The 25,187-nt window shown below is 44.5% G+C and overlaps 1 protein-coding gene across 1 annotated transcript in view; it reads right to left on the bottom strand.

Annotated features, from left to right (window-relative positions):
• COL26A1 (collagen type XXVI alpha 1 chain) overlaps positions 1–25,187 on the bottom strand; it is a 170,756-nt gene that overhangs the window by 37,243 nt on the left and 108,326 nt on the right. The window contains 4 exon segments of the mRNA XM_074160721.1: positions 1,516–1,577; positions 4,931–5,021; positions 5,024–5,049; positions 16,604–16,645. Of these exon segments, the coding sequence (XP_074016822.1) occupies positions 1,516–1,577; positions 4,931–5,021; positions 5,024–5,049; positions 16,604–16,645 (221 nt within the window).

The raw sequence follows: 25,187 nt of genomic DNA, 5'->3' as shown, positions 1-25,187 counted from the left end.
TCTTGGGCTGAGAGTTATTGAGGGGATTTGGGTAGGTAGGACCTCCTTTCTCCTCCTTGAAGTCCTGCCAGGTCCCGGCTGAGGTTGCCTCTCACGCTTTGTTACCCGACACAAGTGCTGAGCAGCACAAGGCAGCAGAGCACGGGCGCTCCGAGGTCAGGTTTTCATTTTCCAGTGAGCCAAATATAGAAAGTCCTGGAAAGCAAAGGAAGGTACAGCTGGCCACAAGCTGATTTACGTCTCTCTGAGGCTGGTCCCATGTCTTACTTGGATTCGGGACTGCACACACAGAGGTCAGTCACCAGCCCCTCTCTCCTCTCCAAACGCCTCCAGCTCCTAACTGCCAAAGAACACCCAACCTGCCAGGTCCCGCTGCTTGGAAAAACGATCCGGCTCGCCTTTGTCCTTTGCACTACAACAGTTGTTTTCACTCGAATAATTCTGTTCCCCAGAATTTCATTCCCCCACCCCTTCATTTTCCTGTAGTGAAATACAACTGTGAAGGCTTTGAGGAAGTTCCAGACAACATCGCTCACTCCATTTCAGCACAGACAATTCCCAAATTACCATAATATCATGCACTGGCCTCAAAAACATCACACATCCACCACCCCCCTCCACAAAGGTTTCTCCCCAAATTCTTTTATGTCATTGATAACCATCAGTTAATGAATAATAACAGCAGCAAAATGCCTTAAAGGGACCAAAGCACTACATCTAACAGCCAGGATTGGGCTGTCACAGGAGGGACCACAGATCAAAGAGGACCGACTGATTCAGCTGCTTCGTTGCTAGACTAGAACAATTTATCCGAATCCAAGTAGGTAGAAATCAAAACAATTTGCAGAAAAAAAGCCTCCACAACATGAAGGTCTCCTCTTAACATTTCTCTCCACTAAACCACGCATGAAATCCTCTCATCTTTCAGAAAAATGGATAAAAAAGCAGGACTGGATAGCACTTGAAGAGCAGGCTAATAAACAACTGCTCTTAGAAGAATCTACATACCATTACCCCTCTGCTTTGCACTCTGCATTGGTAAGGTTTCTACAAGGCATTTTTAGTGAGAGAGATGAGAATCAGACTCCAGTTCTTTCCTGAGCCAGGGGAATCACTGCTTTCCATCCCCACGTTATCAACCAGCTGAAGGCAGGAGGATCTTTCACACAGCTCCGTCTGCCCTCTGTTTAAGGAGCAAAACCTGAGCCAATGCGTTCCAGTCGAGTGCAACGAGCTATTTATTATTTATTAGCAGCTGCACATTTGTGACAGCAGGGAAGAAGGGAGACGGAGATGCAGTTCTATGGCAGAGTGGAGAGGATGTGCGGGAAGCAGGAGGAGCCAGGCTGGAGGTGAGCGATGCCCACGTGCAGAAAAGCACTGCCCTCATTCCTTGGGGCAGGATCTCCACCACAGCATGGTAAACGGAAGCCCCTCTTCAGGGCTGCCAACTCAACATCTCTTTCAGCAGCAACTCTTGGAAATTTTTACCAAAGAATAAAGGCGGGTCCTTACCTTGGCCTCAAGCGTGTTCAGCCTCTCGGTCATATCCGCTAGTCTCGTGCAGTTCATGCATTCTAGAAAGAACCAAAAAAAAAAAAGATATAAAATTTCTACATACTTTACATTTTAATCCATGGCTTTCAGTCTGCAGACCCTGGTCCCTTTTTGATCCAAGGCACACAGAAAAGTGATTCAAGATCAGTTACAGGGGAAAATAAGTATTAAAATCCATTGCACAGGGAAACAGCCACAGCCATGTTACATGAACCTTGCTTGGGGATGTTTAGGGGGGCAGAGTGTGAAACCAAGTTCACCAAAGGGGGCAGAGTTGGGAACCAAGTTCCCAACAGGTAGAAGGAAAGGATAGGTAGAAGGCAGGTGAAGAAAAGAATTAGTTGTAACACTTTTCACGGTGCCAACCAGCATGACTTCTCGTCACCAGCAGAGACACTTGCTCTGCCACTGGTGCAAGCTGGTGTGGCACGTGCTGTCACCTCACCAGACATCAGGCTGCACAACCACTACCTCCAGTTAGCTCTCTCCTGTACTATGTCCTGGTCAAATACCGAGAAAATCAATGAATATACAAAATGCCCATCTCTGTGGAGTCCTGCTCCATCCCTGGGCTCCCAGACCCTGTTACCGCTCCCAGAACAAATCATCTGTCTCAACGACAGCCAGAAAATCCAAGACAGACCCCAGGGCTGACGCAGACCGGAGCCGCAGCACAAAGTGGTTTCCATCTCACTTTGCTGCATAGAAGCAACAGATAGACAGCAACCACCAAAGGGGTCCTGACAGGATGCCTTAGCAAGAACAAACGGTAACATAATGGCCTCTGAGCGCAGTTTAAAATCATTGCTTGATACAAAAGACATCACTTATCTAAACAGAAGGCCTGCTGCTTTGCCTCTGTTTTCATTTCAGCAACGTTAAAGTGAGTGAAGGAGGATAAAGCCCTGAACAGAGATTTAATCAACACGGCACTTTCCCAGCACTTTGCAGCCGAGTTCAACTGCCCATTCCCAGCTCTCAGAGAAGCTTTCCAGACTGGACCACTCACCTATTGTGACTTATGAAGCATTTTTTAAAAAGGGAAAATGACTTGCAGCATGAAGTATTTCAGAGAATAAACCATCCATATTCAGGTAATGAATCACTGCCATCTCATGTCCCACAGAGGAGAAATACGTCTCTGCGTGCTTTTCTGGGCTCCTTAAGGGCCAGAGACAGCTTTCATTGAGTGGCTACAAGAGTATTTAGTTCTGATATTTCCACATTCTTGAGGCTGAAATTCTTGAGCCCCTTAATAGACCATTCAGGTGCAGCTCAGGCTGTGGTTGTACTGGTGCAACAGTTGTTGAGTAAAGCCAGTGCCTACCTACGGCAAGGAATGGGAGAACTTGGGTTTTAGCCTGACTAAACATCACCCTGACACCTAGAACTCAGTTGTTCCCCCTAACAAGCTTTGTCCCCTTTTGCACAAGGAGCCCCAAGGAATCTCTCCAATCGTCACACACAAACACTTTCCAGTTTTATGAAGCACATGGTATGTACCGATGGCTCTCAGCCATGCAAAGATTTTAGCGCATGGCTCGGAGGGCCGGGAAGCTTGGCTGTTCCACCTTAGTGATTTACAGTCTAAGAAGATTGCTTGAGTGCTAACGGCAACCAATCACCCATTGCATAAACTTTCCAAAGAAATTCTCTCACTGACCCTCCGCAAGGAGCTGCGTAGCTTCCTAAAGGAGCTGGACATAGAGCTTCCATCTCACAATATCCAACGTTTTGCAAACAAAGCATCTGATGGTTCAGGAACACTTAGATTGAGGGATTTCCTCACAGGTCGATACTGACATGGACTTTCTTTTACCCAACAGGAAATAACGTTTCTTTATTTTTATTCTCTGCAATAGATCTTGGGTGATACTTTTTGGCTTGAAGTGGCCCATGAATACACAAGTGCCATAAGTGCATTGTCCCACAGGGAAGGAAATGGGTGAGGCTTGTTTGGTCTGGATCTGCCTGTGGTGTGTAAAACAGGGAATTACATTCTGTATGTAACCAGCTTCACGCTTTTGATCTTGCTCATCCCCACAGAAAGATAAGACTGAATAAATCCAGTGCTCCCAAGAGCCAAAAGGCGTACCAGATGTGTTACAGAGCAAATAAAATATGGAGTCCTATTCTCCCTTCTGCTGGCTTGCACATATTAGTAACCCCCATAGGTTTCAGAGAGACTGACTTGAACTGTCTGAAAACCATCTCTGTGCATAATTTGAGATGGATTGATCATTTAAGCTCTCTTTGGAGAGCTCTGCTTATGAAAAAGGGCTTGTACCTCCCTTCTGCACAGGGGAGAATCAACCAGCTCCCAGGGGGAAGGATACTCTGATTGCTTCTGCTGGACAGAGTGTATGAACAGCACCAGTCCAGCAGCCCCCGCTGATCTTGAGGGTCTCAAAGAGTCCTCTCAGGTGTATTTGCAGCACAAAAGGGTAGATTTAAATGAACAAAATGACAGAAGTGGGGAGGAAGCAGCAGTGCCACAGCATGGTGAGGTTTGTACTAATATCATCTCCCTGTCAGCGATGCCTGCTGAGACACACGGAAAACACAGCCCAGGTCAGCAAGAGAACTACTCAAGTCCAAATTGGATTTGAACTCTGATCCTTCCCTTCGTGAAATAACTGAAAACCCAGATCCACACCCAAGGGTCTTAGCCTGGACCCAAAAGACATTTAACTAATCCAGAAAGTGCATATCCTAATGCAGAAGATCTTCTTACTAAGGCAAGTTGTCCCACCAACAAATCCTCGTGACCTTTGTCTAGCTAACCAACAGATGGACGATGTTTTCCAACACAAAATGAGACGAATGCTTGGTGCTGCGGTTACAGACTCTACCTTCAAAGCTTGCTCCCAACACACTGGGGACCAGGCTGCATCAAGGTCATTATCTGTCCTTGCAGAAAGCCTGAGGATGATGGTGACAAATCAAGCTAATAAATATCTTCCCTGACTTCTAATCCTGATGCCTGCTGGTTGCAAGGCCTGAGACAGTAAAGTTGAGTTATCTGGTCAGGGTGAAAGCACTCTGCTTTATTGAAATGAGCTTGAGAATCTCACATCATTATTTCACATGCAACAAATATAACACTGGGGCAAATACACATACTCTCTGACCTGGAACTCCAGAGCAGACGCTTTCCTTATCTGCAGAAATCCATCACTTGTTGCTACACAGAACCACAGTTTATTTCCCTCATATTCCTATTTGGCAGATTTGTATTTTTCCAGCTAGACTCCAAGAAAGGAGTTGTGATTTCACTCTATGAAGCCCAACCTCAAAACACATGGTAGGATTTGTTTTAGAAATATTCCAGCAGGGAGAATAAATAATTGAGATAATGAACATGGGACTGTACCAGCATATCGCGTGACACCCAGTCTGTCTCCATAATGTCTCGCTGTTACTGTCCTAGCACACCTCTCCCTTCCTGCCCTCCCATTCCACCTCTCTGGCTGCGTGGGCAAAGCAGTGCAACTGGAGGAAAGGAAAAGTCTAACGTATCAGAGATGTGGTGGACTCAGCATGCTGGAAAATAGCAAGTTGCGTACCCCGTGCCAACAATGACCGGCTTAACCCTGATCCAAAGGTTGCTACCTTCCACCAATCGTCAATTAAAGGCTGAGATGGAGCCTCCAGCTGCAGCTTCGCAAACGGGCATGGGGCTGTGAAGCCTCTGGCTCTCGCTCCAGCTGTGCTCCTGCAAAAAGGGACTTACAGATTGACTCTGGGTGCCTTGCTAACTTGGCATTCCTGCTTCGCAGGGCTCAAGCAGCGTTTGCATAATTTCATGATTAAATAGTTGTACAATTCAGTTGCTCAAGACTGAAAACCCCACAAGTCTTCAAACTGCTTACTCCAAACAAGGAAGGCGTGATAATGGCTTTATACCAATGGGGCTCTAATGATTTCAGCACAATTATCACAGTGGCACTGGGGGGAGTAAAAAAAACCAGGCCAACTTTCACCACGGGGTCGCAGGTCAGAGTTTTGTGCAAAACAGCAAAGAAACCTCTTGGCATCTCTGCCCCATTTCTCAGCTCTGACAGCCCACGCTCGTTTGTGTACCCAGAGTCTCTGCAGAATATTAAAAGGGCTTTTGGTTTCCCTGCAGCCAGATGCTCTGTAGATATAAATTGCACAGCTCAACTGAAGTCAAGGGATCAAGGCTCTGTCTCTCTCTTTCTTGATGGATTACTCCAAAATTCATATTTCAGAGGGGAGGCAGAGGAGGTGGTTTATAGCATATGAAAGGGGAGAGAATTCTGGAATCACAAAGCCTTTGTTTAAACAAATACAATCTTTGCAGCCAGTTTTTTCAAGACTGTATTTTGCCATTACAAGAAACTTCAACCTTGCAATGCAATGGGGCGTAGCACACAGTCAAGTTTCGGGACATAAGAATCGCATTTGCAGCTCATGCTTCAACCTGCTCGGGACTCTAAACAATGCATGTTCCTCCTCTGAGCCTTGCTTTCCTTTCATCCAGTTTTAGTGTAATGTTTCTTCTATAAAGGACCCGAGTTCAGAGGATGAAAAATTACCAAATGTAACATGCGCACAGAGAAATAAATGAGTATATTCGATTTCTGTGATAAAACCTGCCTAGCAGCTCTTCTCTTTCCATCTAATAAAGTCCACCGCTTCCATTGCACTTTTCAGAAATGGACATGCACAAAGAGAACAAACCCAGTTATCCCCAGGGTGGGGGGAGCAAATCAGAGCTGTGTCAAGGTCAATGCCACCAGCCCACGTTTACAGGACGGGGAACCCAACAGCTTTAGCTCTGCACCAGCGGCTGTGTGATCAGAACTCCTCGGAGCAGGTCTCCAGGCACCCTCTGTTAGGGTTTGAGGCACACTGTCGTACAAAGCAACAACACACAACTTGGGTAGGTCCAGTCTGAAGAAAATGTTGTCTTTTAAAGGAAGCAGGAAACCACCTTTTCTCAGTTAGTGACAGCTTTCTCCAGGACAAGTTCAGAGTAGTCTCTGAACAAATCGGGAGGAGCATGAGGGAAGGCAGCTAAATTAGTCCAGGCAACCACGTTTCTTTGCAAGGAGAAAGGGATGAAGCTGAAAACTCCTGAGGGAAGGAGGAAGCACAGCTAACTTCTACTGTCAGCTTGGTGAGCACCTGAGATGTTACACACCAGAGATGTTATATTTTGACACTCACAAGATAAACCACCAGACCACTAACCCCTCCATCCACTTGTTGCCACACACACAGAGTTTAGCCAGAAAAAAAAAAAAAAAAAAAATCAGTGACACTTTCAGACTCCCACACAGAAGAAATTTCAAGTCAAATTCCACAGCAGAAATATGAACACAGATCTCCTGTGCCAACCTAGGTGGCCCTCGGTAGGGGACAGCCAGCCTGGACTTGCATCTCCACCCTTCTTTAATTTGTCTCATTTGACCCTTCCAGCCTTTTTACATGGATACTGAGTTTCCCTAAGTAGTTTATGTTCTGGCCCTTTGCAAAAGCTTTCGCCAGTGCTTGTGAAGGATAGCAGGCCCAAGCCATAAATCACAGCCAACCTGGGATCTGTTTTTTCAACACGTTTCCTCTAATGAGAGTCAGATGTTGGCTAGATAGACTTTATTAATTGTACTTGTTTAGAATCAGTTATGTCTGTAGCTCTGTAACAGGGTTTGAGCACGTGAAAGGCAAAGGGCTGACAGCAACCGTGGAGAGGAGGAACGTGTGTGTCGCCCGGTAGCCTCTGGTCTGAAGAGCAAACAGGAATCAAAGGTCTGGAGAGCCGCGGGAGGGAAGGACTCCCACCGGCACATCGCACGCCCTGGCCACGGCTCAGGACCCACTCAGCTGGAGCAAGAGTTGTTCCTCTGTACGGGGAGGCTCTCCGAGTTTTGTTTAGTGTAAGATCATTAAGACTCAGCTGTAAGAGTCTCTCAGTTTACTACCATGATATTACTTGTTGCATGATATCCAAATTTTCACCTTTTGGTAAAGAGAGTGGCGAGGGAAGAGCTGTAGGTGGCCGGGTTGTCTCACAGCAGCGATGCTGGGACAGAGAGCCCAAAGCACCCAGCTGAAAAAAGGAGAGCTCCTTAGGTCCCCCCTCTTGTCCCCAAGGTGTCAGCATGTCCATTGCAGGGGAATCACAGAATCACAAAATGATACGGGGTTGGAAGGGACCTCTGGAGATCATCTAGTCCAATCCCCCTGCCAAATCTGTATGCCCGCTGTATTGCAAACATTACGTGCTGTAACCCACGGGCGTGCAGGGTGGGTGGCACAGAACACACCACCCTATGGTGTCCCCCTGTTCTGGCTGCATGGAGACGGCTGAGCAAGGCCAGGTCTCACCCACAAGAAAACATGGAAGGAAGGAGGAAGGAGGATGAGAAACCATCTTTCTTTTTGCCCACCTTCTGGGTCCAATAACTACTGAAAACTGTAGACTACTCGCTTTCACCACCCAGTTCCTCTAACCCCAAGTTCAAACCCGCCACTCACAAAGCCCCACAACATTCCCGCTCAGCATGACCGTTAGCATAATTAAAGCATCTCACAGATAAGGAACCGGAGGCCCAGAGAAATTTAAAGATGGTCTCATTGACAAAAGACAGTTTCTTCTCTCCCACAGTTTTCACATTAGGATTTTGCAGGATGGAAAGTTTTATTTTCACCTGTAAACTGTGAGTTATTCGGCTGCCTATCAATATGAAACAGAACACCTATAGAATATCTTCGCCTTTTTACCATTATTACAGATAATTCACCATCTCTGCTAGGAGTTCCCCATCACTGCCAAAGTTTCTCCATTTGTAATCTATCTCTCTCTTATATCTCTATTATAATAACCATCACCCTTTACTGGCTTATCTTTAAAAAGCAGCTCAAATTTCCTTTCTTATGAGAACTGCTATCTGATCTTTTTCTGCCTGTAAAATATTCATACTTCATTTTCTTGTCTACTTTCTTCTACCTTCTTGAACAGGAAAAGGTGTTTTTCTCCCCCTGGATAGGCAATAAATATTTTTTCATTATCAGGATATTCTGTGATTTTGAAGTGTCTTTAAAAAAACCTGAGGAAAACTGAGTGAAAAGAAAGTTTACCACAAAATGCACTTCGGGAGTAACAGCTACTATTCGAAAATCCACACAAAATTTGGCACATAGTTTCAAATAAAAAAATGGGTGCCATTTAAAAAATTTTTGCAACATTTTCTCTAGATTTTTTTTAAATTATTTTCATAGTTTCTTAATGACATGTTTCAGTCTTAAGTTTTGAAATAGCATTTATTTCAAAATTCACCTAAATTAAAAACGAAGCGAACTATTCAAATAGCCTTAAGTGAAACGTTCACTTCGGGTCAAATGAAATAATTTGGGTTGACCCAAAACCATATTTTAGTCATTAAGTTGTGTCAAAACCCTAAAAATTTCCATTTCAGTTTCTCCCAAATCATTTTTCTTTCCAATTTTTCGGTTTGGCAAATGGACCCAAACCCCCTCCATTATTCACCCAGGTCTATTCTTGAACAGCTCACATCACTCACATTGTTTTATTTAAAATTTCACACATGCACACTCCCACACCACTAACTAATTTTATACATAATTGCTCTCAGCCTGGGGATTTGTGCTCTTTTGCAGCGCCAGAGATGGATTCTGCTGGTTAGGCCTGTGCTCCGTTACCATATGGAATTAGATCATGATCATTTATTCACAGGCAACCACGAGTTGTGAGATCCGTGTTCAATCCATCTTCATCTGTCAGAGTAAGGGTTTAGCAGGGAATGGCTGGATCTTGATGTGACACGTTTTGCTAGAAATGTATTATATATTATTTTTAGAAACACCAAGGACATTTTACTGCTGTAGCCCAGAAGAGTTGCCTGAATACCGAAATGACCCGGATAATCAAGATTTCACCTATCCAGCCTGAGTCTGTTAAAGCATTGCTGTCTGTGGAGCTGCTGAACATGGTGCTCCCAAGCAATGCTGGTGGTACAGTGGGTGCTCAGAACTTCTGATATTGTATGAGACAGCCCTCCCATGAGCCCTTCACTCCCCTGCTTCACCACTCTGTCTCTGCACGGCTGGAAAGCACACCAAAGCAAATAAAAAGCCAGAAAATAAAGACACATCGGTAGTATGAACAATATGTATCTACAAACCTCTCACAGCAAGATAGACCTATACGCAAGCTGGATTAAGAGTCTCCAGACTAAAAGGAGGGACCCCACATACCTTCTTGCCAAGGAAGCCAAGGGCACAGAGCCCACAGGGACTGGGGATCCTTCGCCGGGGGAAAACCATCTCCTCCTATAGCTGGTCCAGTCCTCACTATGCCAAAATCCAGTGTCTGATACCCACCAGCATTGAACCAGACTCATTTCTCTATCATTCCCTAATGGAGCGATACTCAATGGGACCCGGCTAACTCTTCTACCCCAGTCCAAGCACGCACGGGAATCCCACTACGCTTAGAAGGTCATCTTGATTGAGATGGTCTCACATCCCTTACAGAAGAGACTGCTTTTCCCTGCTGGGAGAAGTAATCAGGGGGAAAATGCAGTCAAAATATGGCGTAATGTAACATGAAATAAGGAAGCAGACAGGACAAAAGGAACATTGGAATTGAGGCTCACCGTAAAGTCTGGAGGGACTCTTATAATATTGGTTCTGCACCTGCGTATCACAGGTCAGAGAATCTCTCACAGTTTCAAGCCAAACAACGTGTGCTTAACTGGAATATGTCTTTCAGAAAGACACTCTAGAGCCAGACAACCTAGGCTGCTTTAGTGAACTGCATCCAAAGTTAACCATTGTATGAAAAATATGCATCTTGTTTCCAGTTTGGATTTCTGACATTAAATTCTACCTCTGCTTTGAGTTTTATTACACTTCAGCTTGCAAAGACTAAAGACATCTTCTAGGTTTAGACGCCTTCTCTCTCCACAAAGTCCCTGTAACCCATAAACATGTTACATTTCAGATGTTCAGTCAAGCACTAGTGGTTCCTCGTCCAGAACATTTAGCACTAGCTTCCTTTAGCCAAAACCAAAAGTAGCTGAAAGACCAATATTGAAAGCAATAGTTTAAGCAACTGAGAAGGATGGTCTGAATTCAGAAGAATTTGCCTCCCTGAACATCAAAATACTATGTAGTATTATTATTAGTGGCAGGGGCACTTTTGCAAAGCTTTGATTTCCCAGGTCAACATTTCAGCTTCAGGTTCAACCCACCACAGTTTGTCTGTTCTCCCACACCTCACTCCTCCCCAGGGCACCCCACAGCCCTCGTTCAACACCACTGCTCTGCACAAGACTAAGGACTGTCACTCAGCACTTGAGAGATGGAGTGAAGTAGTTCAAGGCTACAAGACAGTCTTTTGAGGATCATTACTCCATGTAATACTGCTAATTACCCTTCATTGGCCTTTATCGAAATCCCTCTGAGCCTTGCAATGGTCCTTATAGATTTGAGCAGCAGAAAGAGGAATCCCTTCCACACTTCTCTGCCGCTGCGAGTAGAGACACAAAGGACACCGGGGAGTCAGGAGACCCGGCGTATCCCTCTGGTCCCCATAATGTGAAGAACAAGGTAACGCTTGCATCAGATCAGAGGCTAGCACAGGGCTGTGCAAAGGACTTGGTTTTGTTTGTTTGTTCTTTTTTGTTATTTCCTTATTAACTTCTGGATGAAGAAAAATTAGTAAAAGAAATAACCACTTGGGCTTAGCCAGGCACGTGTCAGGTTTTTAGCTCTTCATAATAGCTACACCAGGCTACTTTTCTAACTCATTTTAGAATGAAAAATCAGAGGATATCCATAATCAAAATGTTTTCCAGAATTTCCGCATCCTGTTGGTCTAACCCAAAACTCACCAAATGCTTCCAAATGTGGAAATCCCGTTACTTTTGGTAGGACCGAGCCCTCCTTATTCACAATTTGCCTAATTGTGCTTTCTCTGATTGACAATATCTACACAACAATGAGCACCGCAGTATAAGCGTCCCCTAAGACACATCATGCTGTTGGTAGTTTGAGGAGCTTCATTTTCTGGTTCTAGCTGCCTCCACTTTGAAACTTTCCTTAAAAATGCCTTAAACAGCAAATTTTGACACACGACTGAGGGCCCAGCATCCGGGGAGATTTCTCCTGGAACATGGCAAGCATTGGGTAAGGCTGGGCGTCAGCCAATCTTCTCTCCCACGCCTGTCACCCCACGCACTCAGTCCCAATATTAGGTTACTCTTACAGCTGTGGAGGATTTGACAATGAATTTTGACCCTCCCTCTGAGCACTGATGAGGAACGGGGAGAACAGCCAGTGAGTCCAGAATGGACAAATGCAGAATGGCGCAATTTGTCTGCAATACACTGAGAAGGAACTGAATATCTCCAGAGACACCTTCATTCCTTCCAACCCCACACCTTCTCACAGCTCAGCATCAATAATCACTTCTGAGCACCAGGCAACAATACACAGGCAAATAAGCTCAGACCAGGGCTTTAAAACTAAACAGCTAGAGGATATCTACAGAGGCTCAATGTAGTCACCAGTTCCTGCTGCCACATGCTGCTGCTGGCAATAGGGATAACGTTGGCACTTTCAAATGAGCACAGGGCCAGATTGCAACTGGAAGGACAACCATAATTCTCCTGCAGTCAAAGGAGCTCCAAGGTTTCATACACACTCAGAGTTTAGCCCCAACAGCACCATCAGGAAACTTGAGGGCACTTAAAGAAATCAAATCTCTTAACTGTTTAAGTTCATCCTTCTCCATGAAATGTGTCTGGAAGACACTCTCAAGCACTTCACCAAAGTTAATTGCCCGAACCCAAACCCTCACAGCCCACAAATCCTTTAAACTTTGAGAACTGACTTAATGCTGAACAGCTGCCAGGCACTCGTTTGCTTGCAGCCACGGGAACAGCTTTCTTATCGATAAACGGGGATTCCTGTGTATGCAACACCCGGCAATGGCAATGGAAACGACTCTGTCAAATGCCTCTGCTTTGAGATTAGGATATGCCCAAAAGGTTGCAGGCAGGAAAAAAGCATTAAGTGCAGCTACAGGCCAAGCAAGATGCACATTCAAAATAAACAATGGAGCAGTCCCCTTCCAGAAGTGTGAGGACAGCCAGCGTGGGGGATGCTATAAAAACGTCGACATTTGCTATAAATTGCTGTGCTTCGAGACCCAAGACGCTACAGTTTTCCTCAATAGGAAATAACTGGGCTATCTCCAAAAACCGTTGGTAAATGAGGACTTTAATGGTGACAATTGCATCAGTACAAAAGCAATCTCCTATTTTAGCCTAATTAGTGCTGTGCTAAATCATCAGCCCAGGCCTTGCCTTTTGCAGTTGAAAGAGACACATCTGTGAGGCTCTTCTGTTGCATGTGGTTTATATTATACTCTAGCACAATATGTATAAACTAACGCTATTCTACACTTACACAGCACCTCATCTGGAAATCTGAAAGCGATTTATGAATGGTGGGCATCTGTGACATTTTACAGATGGAAATTGAGGCACGGAGGGATTCAGTAATTAGCCCCAGGCTTGCACAATGAGTCAGCTGCAGAGCAGAGCCCATTATTTGTTGTGCAGTAACATCTAGTGTCCAAACACAGGGGGAGACAAGTCTTTCCCCCCAAAAAGTGTACAAGCATGCCCCAGAATGCCACCTATGTCTGTGTTCAGACCGAGACTGTTGAGGAACAGTCGGTGTTAACGCGTATCCTAAAGCACAGTCTCCCTGGTAGACAGGTCCCACCGTTCTTGTAATACAAACGCAGGCCAGAAGAAGGGTTAATATGCCTGAAAGTTTGTCTGCATTTTCCACATCAGTTGATCTAATAAAAAAGATTGATTCTCCCCGCAAATCTGGCCTCGCTTTAACAAATCATTTGATTTGACACAAAGGACTATATTCAGATACTTTAAATTCCACTTTAGTCCCTGAAACTAAAGTTTCTGATGGGCTGAATACTTAGAAACAGCCAATAGGAAACACCAGGCAGAGACACCCACCTTGGGTAGGGTCGAAAGTGGCTTGAGTGTGGCCAGAAGCATCTGCAGATCTCTCTATGCTGTAGTACTTATGAGCCCACAGAGGAACGTCACAGTCTTACAGAAAACAGACAGCCTTTTCTATGCCTTCTAGAAATACAGCAGCAACTCACACTACTGAAGCACTTCCAGTATGTAAGCATAGCACTGTATTACCTTCCCACCTTGCCCAAGACAATGGGCCAGATGCCAGGAGCGACACTCCCAAGGTATTGGGATCCAGATTCCCAAGGGGTAGAAAAAGCCCATGACAAAATTCGAGCAATCCAGGCACTTGCATTAGAAAATTTTCAACTTCTTTAGCTTGAAAAGATAGAAAAATATCTGTAGCCAGATCTCTATCGCAACTTAAAACAGACCTAATTTTTAGCTCTCCATTATTCCCTCTTGGTCCTGCCTATATCAAAGTTAATGAACATTGCAGCTGGAATGAGCTGATTTTACAGCGCTCCTACCCTCGGTCTACCCATTCTCTACTTTTCTGGCATATTTCCTTCTAAAGAGGAGAAGAGCAAGTCCTCATGTCATGTGGTGCCACGTACACCCTACACTGCACAAATGTTGTTATCTAGTCTCCAGGGAATTTGCGGAATCCCTCTGGCACGCTTCATGGCTCATTTCAGAACAGTCATCTCCCCACCCAGACCTCAGAGCCCAGGGCCCCACCACACCGGCGGCAATACAGCTCTGCCTTGTCGTCTGGCCCCACACTTCCAAAGAGTTTACCCTGTGTCCTAGAAATCAGTGTATCATTTGGAAACTAAATGACTAAGAGCAGACCATAGAAGGAAATGTCTTCAAACATAGGACAACTAGATGAATCCTAGGCCAAATTGCTGATAATGAGGATTCCTTGCGCAGTCAAAAAAGACCTTGCAAAAACCCAGCCAACGTCCTCTAACCCCCATTGTCAGATTAGCAGAAGGATATTAGTTAGATTTTGCCTTGATGAAACCTTAAAGATGCATGAAAGTGTGCAATGGAATAAGCCACATATTTTAAAATAATTTAACATCTTGTCTCCTCAGAGGGCCATGATGTGCAAGGGCAGGACTATTCCTGCCCTCTATGGACACAGAACAGAGTAGATGTTGAAAGGGCCACAGCCACCAAGGGAGAAACTGAAGCATAAAGTGGAAAGAGACCAAGAAAACAAATCAACACTTTAAAAAGACAATCCAGAAACAAGACTGGCCTGTGGTGGGACCAATAATAAGGATTGCAGAAGATTTAGATGTAATTCCCGCTGATACAATGTTTTCCCACGTGTCCTTGGACATGTCATTTAGTTCCTCTGCATGGCAGCTCCAATACCAGGTTCAATGTGATAAGAAGCGCATTTGTGTGCCAGGACATGCCCAAGTAACAGAGGGGAGGCAAGCAATAGCCTCCCCAGCCATGGAAGAGAATATGAAAGAGAACAAGGACAGAAACAAGAACTGAAGGATCCTTCTCTCCCAGAAGGGCTAGGACTGACTTCTCTATTCGGACATTGATTTTTTCCTGATACAATAAGAACCGAGAATTTCAAGGAAGGACCTGAAGTCATTAGGCACTCCAAACGCCCTCTGATCTCCGCAGCAAGTGCTGGGAATAGGTATTGGGCATCCAGAGTTTCAGGGTCCCACCCATGGAACACAGTGCTGCAAATCTGAGTTGCATCCTTCCCAGGCTGCCATCTCTGCCCCGCTTGGCTACCGCCCACCCCAGCTGTGCCTGGGATGAGGGGCCAATTCTACGCTGAACAACCGCAGCTAATGAGGAATCAGAGGCATGTTCTGTAACATCCACGGGCAGAGCACACAGAGAGAGATGAACTGCAGCTAGAGCATGAAGCACATCTCCAATAGAGGTAGGGGCAGAAAGACAGACGCTCGTCCTAATTTAAGGCTTCATAGGAGCTTTTGCGCTATGGGATGCTTATTTTCCTGCTGAGTGTGTGTTCAGCAAGGAGAGGAGAGAGGCAGATCAGCGCGAGCTCTTCATGCCCTTGCATACCTCTGCTTTCCCAAAACCAGCCTTTTGGAGTAACTCGTCTGCTCAGCATATGTGCTGCTTCAAAGGTCCCACGATTTTCAGCTTCCATAAAACCTGCACATGGCCATCAGGTACAAAGACTCCGATATAAATTCCTGCTTCTTATTGATTAACCATCTTTGGGGATACAGGGTTGAATTTAAAACCTTGGTTGGGCTTTTGCACATGCACCAGAGCACTTTCAAGCCACTTCTATCATCAGTCTGGAGCCATACAGTTCATGCACTAGCAAGCAGCAAATAAGCTCTCATTCACTTTCAACCTTTAAAAGCATTTAAGTTTTCTCAGGGAAAGCTGTTTAGAGACTCCAACGTGAGTGTCACAGTGTCACTCAGACATGAGGAGACACCAGGCTGCTGGATGCCAATGGCTGCCCTCACTCCTCCTGGGCAAGCCTGCAATTGCAACCAAGGTCACAGCCACTGTCCCTCTGAGCGCTCTGCAGCACTCGCCTCATCACCCCGACCCCTTTCCGGCTCTTCTCAATATACCACCCGCAAAGATTGATGAGGAGCATGAGCAGGTCAGGGAAAAGAGGGGGATGAGTTTTAATTGCAAGGAGGAGAGCACAACAGGCACCCTGGGACAGATCCAGGGTTTGTGGAGCCTGGCATCCCCCCTCAGACACCGAGCCAAGGGAAAATGAGAAAAACACAAGCAGGACAGCCCTTCCCAGGTGCTCATCGGGCACTGCCTGGGCAACTCCCTGAACCTGAGGAGCGAGGCGTTTCCAGCTCCCCTTTTCTTTGCCCTGCAGATACTTGAGGGGAAACTGAGGCAAAGAGCAGGCAGAGACTTGCAGACCCCCCTTTCCATATGCTTCCACACACACAAGCAAAGGGCATCCCTGGCTGCCACAGCCCCCACCCAGGAGTGCACCCCGCTTCGCTCTTAGGCTCTGCTTTTCCGTGATGCTCGTGTTGCCCACTTACGGTCCTGGTTGGAAAAGTAACCGTGCTGGCGGCCAGATGAACCTGCAGGGGGGAGACAAGGCAATTATCACTGGGAACGTGTCAAACCCTCACCCTGCACAGCATTGGTTCAAGCAGAGAAAAAGTTTATTCAGCTTGTAGAGCAAAACTTGGTAAGGAATGAAAGCGCCTTCGCTCTCCCCGCTCAGCTCGTTTGCGCTCCTGCCAGCAACTTCCCCCCTTCCCACCCACCGCAAGACACGCATGCACCGACGGACACGCTCCCGCGCTCCAAGTGCTGAAATAAGCCTGTAAAAGAGCCCCGTGCCTCCATCGGAGATGATGCTTCCAAGAAATACAACCACAGGAAAGCCTACTGAATGAAACAGGCTGCAGCAATCCATTCTGGTTGAACATAAAAGGGACTTGGGGTTGGTTTGGGGTTTTTTGGTTGGGTTTGGTGGGTTTTTTTGGATAATGACCTCAACTGCATGCTGTAGGGAAAAAACGGTCCCAGGTTCAAGGAGGGAGAGCAGCTGCCATCATTTTGGTTGAGACATGGGAAGAAGAACCCAGCACCTTCCCAGCAGCTGGTGCATGTGCTAAAAAACAAGTTTGTGACAAGAAGAAGTAATCAGGTCGGGGGGGAAGGCCTTTAGCAGTATGGCCACAGCAGCACCTCCTGATATTTAGAAAACCAGAGTACACTTCAGAGGGGGTGTCTGCCCCCGGCTCTGCCAGGGCCAGCTGGTGAGCTGGGCCAATTACCTTGCTTCTAGAGATTTTTCTATCACCAAGTGTAAAACCAGAGATGACAACTCCAACTGCCTTTGAAAACCAGTCTGAGGTCTTGGGAAAACCTAATTATTTAAGTCTGTGAACCACAAAGCACTTTCATCTGGAAAGCACAATATGTGAACAAATCAGTATCTGTGTTTTCTTGCATAGAAGGGTAAAAAAGGAAAAAGAAAAATGCTAAACAAGCTGAGAAAATAATTGTCTTAGTACCAAAAATTTCCCACAGCACTGGAGGGCGATGGTCTCACTGAAGTGATGTGTATTAGTCATGATCAGCACACATAAAATCATCTTGAAGATGCTAACTACAAACAACTGTTACAAGAGTGTGTTTGTTGTACCACTGTCTAGAAACATCACATTAAAAACAAACAAACAAGATCAGATAATTGCTTTAAATATGGTTTCTGTTAGTTTGGGGTCCTAGATGATTTTGCGCATATGCCTAAAAAGCCGAGCAGCAGGATTGCTTATTGTCCTCCTACTCATCCTCACTGGGAGGAATGTGAAATGTTGGTGCAAATCTGGACAAAATCTGGAGTCCTTTAAGATCCTCAAACACTCACCAAAACCCACACAGATTTATTTGGATGACTGATGCTTTAATATTCCTCCAGCTCTTCTGTATCACCTCAAGCTTTAAAGCACCCAAGATAATGGGCAAAGATCAGTCCCACAAGTCACAGTGCTACATTCCTCCTAAAGCCATCCTTCGAGGCAAGTAAATAGAGAGTTGACTGCTGGTGTGACTCCCAGCAGCTGTTTCCATAACGTTGAGCAAGGATGGGACATGTGGATGAACAGAAAACTGCCATGAATGGACACCAACCCTGCCTTGTCCCTTTTTCTTAAAGAAATTCTGTCTCAGAGGTTGTACTTTCTGAAACAGAAGGATGGATGTGGATGAGAATTAATTTAGGCTTCCACTGTCTTATCAGGTTTGAGGACTTAACGTAAGAGCAGCCAAGCGCATCCTGCATGAGATTTCTGGGAATGAATGGTCACAGAAAATGGATATAACTTTGGTTCAGAAAGCCTCGCATAAGTACAGAACATTCAAACTAACTGCAAGCCATAATAAAATTCTCAGAATCACATAGTTTTGCACTATTAACTGAATAATGTAATAACCATTATGCAATAAATTTTCTTTCATTATTCCACCATTAACAGCAACTACAAACCAGCGATTTCTCTTCTGCTTTGAGGAGCAGATAAAGATTCCTGTTCAGTCCTTTCCAGTTAAAATTAGATAAACGTTTTATGTCTTCTGCAAGAACTGCAGAGTCAACAGAAATACCAAGGGCCAAATCCAGAGGGATCCTGTTACTAACTCAAGACCCATCCAGAGTTAAACAGCATCCACTGTGCGGCATAGGAAGTTTCTCCCTTCGCACAACAGTGCCAGGTCGCGATCGATGACATTCAAAAAAATGTTTACAAGGTCTTTTCTGTAACAGCAACAAGAAAGAAAAAACTAAATCACAAAAATTGCAAAAGAAAGGCCAGTCAAAGGTAGAAATGTATTCCCCAGTCCTGCACAGGGAATCCATTTCTGGACAGTTGCCTGAAACTCTGCATCCGCCTTGTGCTGGCTCAACCCCCACTGCTCTTGGCAGGTGAGATAGAAAATTGGTTATAAAATGAGCCCTATATTTTATAAGTTTCATAAACATTTTTTTAAAAAACTAGAATATGAGGTATTCTCAGAGATCCTGTGCCAGAGAGTAATGTGGTCTAACTTGGAAACAGAGTTACCACCTGTTCATGGCAACTACTCTTTTAATCTTCATTTCTGTTTTATGAGCTGACCAACACTATTTTATTAGCTGACAATTAGTTTAGGTTGATTTAATTAAACAAAATTGATTACAATCCCTTCTTTCTTCCAGGGCAAACTTTCTGCAGGACTAGGGTTTTGAACAACTTGGATCCTGTATCAATAAAGCTAAATTCCAGATCTTTTTGTCAAAAACCATCACACAGCAATTCAGGTAAAGACACGTCAGTGAACACAGAGACATTCCAGGTGTGTGTTAAAAAGAAAAAGGCAGGCTCTGGCTTCCTGGTTAAAAACAGAGGTGATAGCTTGACACCAGGTAGCACTGCTACTTAAACTTAACTGGTTTAAGAAGTTGCCACCTTTGTTTTTAGAATGAGCGTGTCTGCACCTCATAGATGGACAGTCTACCAGACAGGAAAGAGACAGCTCAAAACCAACCCAATCTGAAAAAACCCTAATTTATTATTTTTCAGGGAGATCAGTTCCTTAAAACACATGGCTGCAGAGATGTTTGAGTCAGTGGAACTGAAAGGGCAGTGCAAGCGTGGGAGGAACAGCAGGTATGGCCAAGAGGGCAGATTTTAACTGTGGCTGGAAAGTGGTTCATTTAGCTAAATGCAAAGATGAACCCATGGTCACTGTCTGCCAGTACCAGAGAGCGCTCCTAACGCTCGAGCTAAAGCTTGAAGTTGATGACAAAAATCTGTTGACATCAACAGGCCAACAGAAGGTCATCTGCATCTTGAACAGATGCCTCTAAAATAGATGTCGCGCACAGGCAGGGAAAGCTTTTCTCTTTTTCTCTGTTTGCTCTTCTGTGAGCACATACACTCATGTGTCAGCATTAGGCTAAAGTACCACGCGTCTGCTAAATACCGGTCTACAATGAAAAAGAACATAGGGTAGATATCTCAGTAAGTTTTAATATGTCTTTGGATTTGATTTTGTTTGTTGTTGCAATGTTTTTCTTTTTTTTTTTTTTTCTTTCCCCCCTTTAATATTTTTTTTTTTCCCACTTCTTTAGAGCTATACCAAGAAGGAAGTTCTAACTGGGCAAACATCTCAAGTTCCGGGCAAATGTCTCAAGTTCAGCAGATACTCCAGATTACACCCCAGGTAGGTGCTTGAACTGTGAATAAGGTATCAGTCGGGCTGAGAAGAGATAGCATTCATCCAGACAGGTTGTATAGATATTTATTTTTGGCTCATTTGAAAGATTCAAAGCAATAATTGACCAAGATCAGCAGCATTAATAGCCTTCTGAGTACCTGCCCATACCGAGCTGAGCTCGGGTGAAACCTTCAAGAATGAACTTTTTCATGTCACAATTTCCTAAGTCCCATTTTGCAACAAGGCAGAACCCAGTAGTTAATTATATCTGCAGAGCTTGCAGCAGAGCTTGTGGCAACAACTCAGCCCTGGAGGATGGAGAAAAATGACTGTAACAGTAGTAGACATTTGGGTGCAGTTAAGTATAGACAATGCTGTAGTCAAATGGCTATTCTATAAGATATATGTTGCCTTTGACACTTCCAGTGCCTTGAAAAGTGAACCACCACCACCATTAGTAATAACTCACTGGCAACAAAAGCTTTAATAATTCTGACTAATTGTCATGGAAAGTTACCCTGATTGCAAATTTGACAGTTATAAAAATCCAATTTTGGAATTCCAAACAGGCCAGGAACATAATTAGGCTCTACATTTTAACACCCTCTTGATCAATGGTGGGGTAATGGAGATCCTTCCAAGAGCTTTGTTTTGAAATGAATGGCGCCATATTGATGAAACAACTTGGACACAACCCAGAAATTAAATTGAAAGTTTAAACAATGCAGCTGTATTTTATCATCCTGTATTGTCAAGCTTTAACGAAAATAGCTCCTAAACAGAGCCACATGTTTTGCCTGTTGCCCAAAAACTGAAGGTGAATTTTAAAACCCTTTCCTAAACTGCAGGATGCCAAGATTTTTCAGCTAGAAGTTATTATTAGGACACAACAGTATTTCATGTAAGTCTTGACAACGGTTTTATATGGTTTCTGTAAAAGCAACTTCATTTTTTAAATCAGAGATGGCTCAGATGAGTGACGCTTCAAAAAAAATGGAACCTCTGTTGTGTATTTCTTCTTGTTCCATATACATATGGTACCAGCAGAAATAAAATCTCATTATAATCAGTGGAACAATCGATACAGGGAATATAAGCAGGATTGTCCCCTCGTCCTATATATCATTAATGAAAATTGTCAGCTGCCTTCTAATCTCAGGACCTGGAGGTGGACCAAACGGGGGTATATCATGTGTTTCAGTGTCACTGAGAAAACCGTAGTCAACTCTTACTTTGAGAGTTCTCTCTTGCCTTTGAGGATTAAGATATGATGAAAAAAACTTGTTAGTTACAACGCTGAGAAACAGATCTTTGATAATTCTACCAATTGGTCAAGATACAGGAGACAGAAAATGTATAACAAGACCTAGTCTTTTAATATCCAAGGACGGATTTGCACAGCTGGAAAATTAGGAAAAAAAAGCTCTGTTTTTTGGCTTGTAATCTGTTCAAATAGCCTAGAGGACTTTAGGGGGTGCAACTCATACAAATTAAATAGGATTCCACCACATTTATTTACTGGAGTATAGTATTTAAGACTGTAAGATTCAATTCCATGTTGAGCAAAAATTTGCGGAAAACCGAATGGCATGTTAAGTCCTACCAGCCTTTCCCATAAAAGTTTAAGTGTTGAATCTCAGTTTTGAATACCCGGAATCCCAGAACCAGGACAGAAAAAAAAAAGCACCAGGATTGTAACCCTCCAGCTGAATAGGTTCAATGGCTCAACCCTCACATACGCTACAAGAATGAGGTATTTTAATTGGATCTATCAGGAAGCTTGCAGAGGGGTGCACGCAACTTTCATCTCAGTCCACCGGATAAAGGAAGGGAGATGAGACGTAAAGAGATAAAAAAGCTGAGAACAAAGAGGTCTGCGCAGTGCCTCCCAGCCTCTCTCACGCTGGATAAACATGTCTGTCAGACCCTGAGGTCAGGCTAAAACCTCTGACAATGGTGGTCTGTAAGTCTGAGTATCTTTTATCTTCCTGTGCAACACAGCCTTTCCAATAGCACAAGAAACAGTTTAATTGGATCGGTTCCATGGAGTTTCACCCATCACCCGTTGCACTCCCATGCTCCCACATGCAAACCACTCCTGCTGTGAGCGCTGCGAGCTGGACACCGCATGCCTACCAGTATGATAGAACTGAGAATACAGCCTGCTGGGAAGGCCTATGGGAATACCCTGAGATAACGAGCAGGTAATCCCACCAGCAGCTCGTTGGGCAGACTGGGGTACGTGCAGTGCTGTGCTGGCAGGCAGAACTACACCAGAACCCGGAGTTAAGGCAATTGTGGGATGTTGCTAACACACAGACATAGCAGCCAGCCCCAGCTCACTCAGCATCGCTAACAGCACTGCACCATGTGGTGACAGTGGAAATACACCGTAGTCCAGGCATGCAAATCACACAGGGGTGCTGAACCCTTTGGAGACATCCCTGTTTCTCCCTCTTCTTACACCACCTCCCTTCTCTTCCAAGGGGCAGCCTCGATGACTGGTGTAAATGAGCGCTAGATGCACAGGCAGATGAACTTCACTGAGATGAATACCTTTCCTCATGTTTTAGATCACTGTGGATGTTGTACATCCTTTCCTGGCATATATTAAGGATATTAAGTGTATTATGGAGGCTGACAGGCTCACTCTAGTAAACAGAGGTCACATATCTTCATTGGGCAGATGGTGAGAAATGCTACTTTTACTCATTTTTTTAATCCAACCTATTACTGCATTGCAAATTCTCATGTTCATTAAATGCTACCTAAATGTCGGGATAAGGAGATGGTCTTTAATGAGATTGCTACTCTCATTCATCTGCCGCTGTTCAATCTCTCACGAGCATTTGATCTCTCTTAGCAGACTAAAAAGACTGTAAAAGAAGCAAGATAAATAGCAGCCAAATCACTTGATGTTACAGCCTAGTACACGAATATGGACTTCGGAAGGGCACCATACTTTAGATCCTAGGGTTTTGCTAAAGCGGCTAAAAGAGTGGCTCAGAAGAGGAAGCACCCACCTGTACTGCTCTGTGATGTGGCCAGTTTACTCTACGATCCTTTCATAGCTAATGAACATCCAACAATGCTTGATAAAAACAGTGTCTGCTACTGATCAAGTCCTGGTTGCTTTGTATCACACTTGAATCTAACAGGAAGAAATGTCCAAGAAGATGTATTGTCTAAGTGCAATGTTTTATCAAAACCAGATGAGCACACATGGCCCGAGGGCCTGGTCAAAAGCCAAAACATACAAGCAGGAAACTGCAAGCGGGTAAAATGTGACACTTGAATAAAAAAAGGGGGTAGTTACCTTTGTGCCAAAAACAAAGGCATTTTTACCATGATGTTACATTGTATCTGGAACACCTCTGCCTCCTGAAACAGGACACTGTGGTTGCTACAAAGCCTCTTCACGCCAGGCCCTGCCGAATGGAAATCCTAGCTCAGACCACCTCTGGATGATGTACTCCAGCGCCTTTTCTTCTACACATTCATTTACACAGATGCATGTACATGTGCACATACCCTTGTGTCTGTGCCGAGAGGAAAACTGCTTCCATCACAGCTATTTTTACTCTCTTTGGACTGCTACTGAGAAGCTTTCTGAACGATTTCCTTCACGCTATGGCCTTGGGCTTCAGCAAAGAACCCTGTCGAGTGTTGTCCTCAAAGGCATGCCCTTATGGCAGAGAATAAGCAAGACACAACTGCCAGTGATTTAACCTTGACTTTCTAATGACTAGCCAGACCCCGCCACCTATCCCTAGCTCCACTCTCGGCTGCCCTGTCTCCTTGGTTTTCACCAAAGCCAACTTTGGAGTCATCGAGACATAGAGAGATGGAGCTGTGTTTAAGCTGGAATGGAGGCGTCTTTTTCTGATACAAAGCCCTCGTTTCTTCTACAGTTTCATTAGCTCCCAGCTGCTAAGGAAACAAGAGTTCAGTGGTGCTTACTGAACCCACATTTAACTCCCAGGACAGCCAACTCAAAGTACCAGTTGGCTTGTGTGCTTCAGATACCCGCCACGTGTACTTAAGCAAATAGAGTCTAAACCATCTGTGACAAGAACGTGAGGGGAATATAAGGCACTAAACCATCATCAAGCCATGCTAGCACATTTTTTACCTGCTAAATCATTGTTTTCAATTAACTTCTAGCAAGAAAACATACACTGAGTGAGTTTGTCACATTCCTGGTAAGGCACAAGCCACCACTGCCCATTGAAAAAAGCTGCAGACCAACAGGAAATGTCTCCAAATGCCCACAAATTCCTCACTCTTCAACCCCCAATAGTATCCATTTAGCCCTATAAAACCTAGCGACATTTTGCACTATGAAAATTAGTAGCAGGAGAGATATGTTCACCCCTGATCATTTTAAGTTGTCTGTCCGGTCAAGGTTAAAGAGTCTCATGGAAGAGGCTCTGCCCCATCCACTGCCATATGGCCACAGTTCCCTCGATAACATCCCCCTCCCTCCCCATTGCTGAAAAGTAACATAGCTGTTGGAAAGAACTGGAAAATAGTTTTTAAGGTTCATTAAAATATTTCAAAAAGTCACTTTGATTTAAAAACCCACCTTAATAAAGCCATATTTATAGTTTCTTTCCACAGTCTTCATGCATTTATACAGCTGCAGTTCCTCTAAAAGACAGTTCAAAGAAATACAGCTCCAGGCACCCAGTCAGAGCCTAAAAATCCACTGCTGAGTTGCCCAAGATTTTACTAATAAAATTTGTCTTCAGTGATATAAATTGAAAAGGCAAAACAGAAACCTGCTCACAATCTACTGCAGTGGGTTTTTCAATCTACAGCTCGACTCCATGAAAAAAGGTGTTCCACATGACCTCCAATTGCTGGAGGGAGATAAGGAAAGAAACACGGTAAGTAGGTGTTGAAACTTCTTAG

Source organism: Numenius arquata, chromosome 18 (genome assembly GCF_964106895.1).
Source record: "Numenius arquata chromosome 18, bNumArq3.hap1.1, whole genome shotgun sequence".
NCBI classification, from domain to species: domain Eukaryota; kingdom Metazoa; phylum Chordata; class Aves; order Charadriiformes; family Scolopacidae; genus Numenius; species Numenius arquata.
Note: the sequence above shows the minus strand (reverse complement) of the source record. Positions and strands in the feature narration are given on the sequence as shown.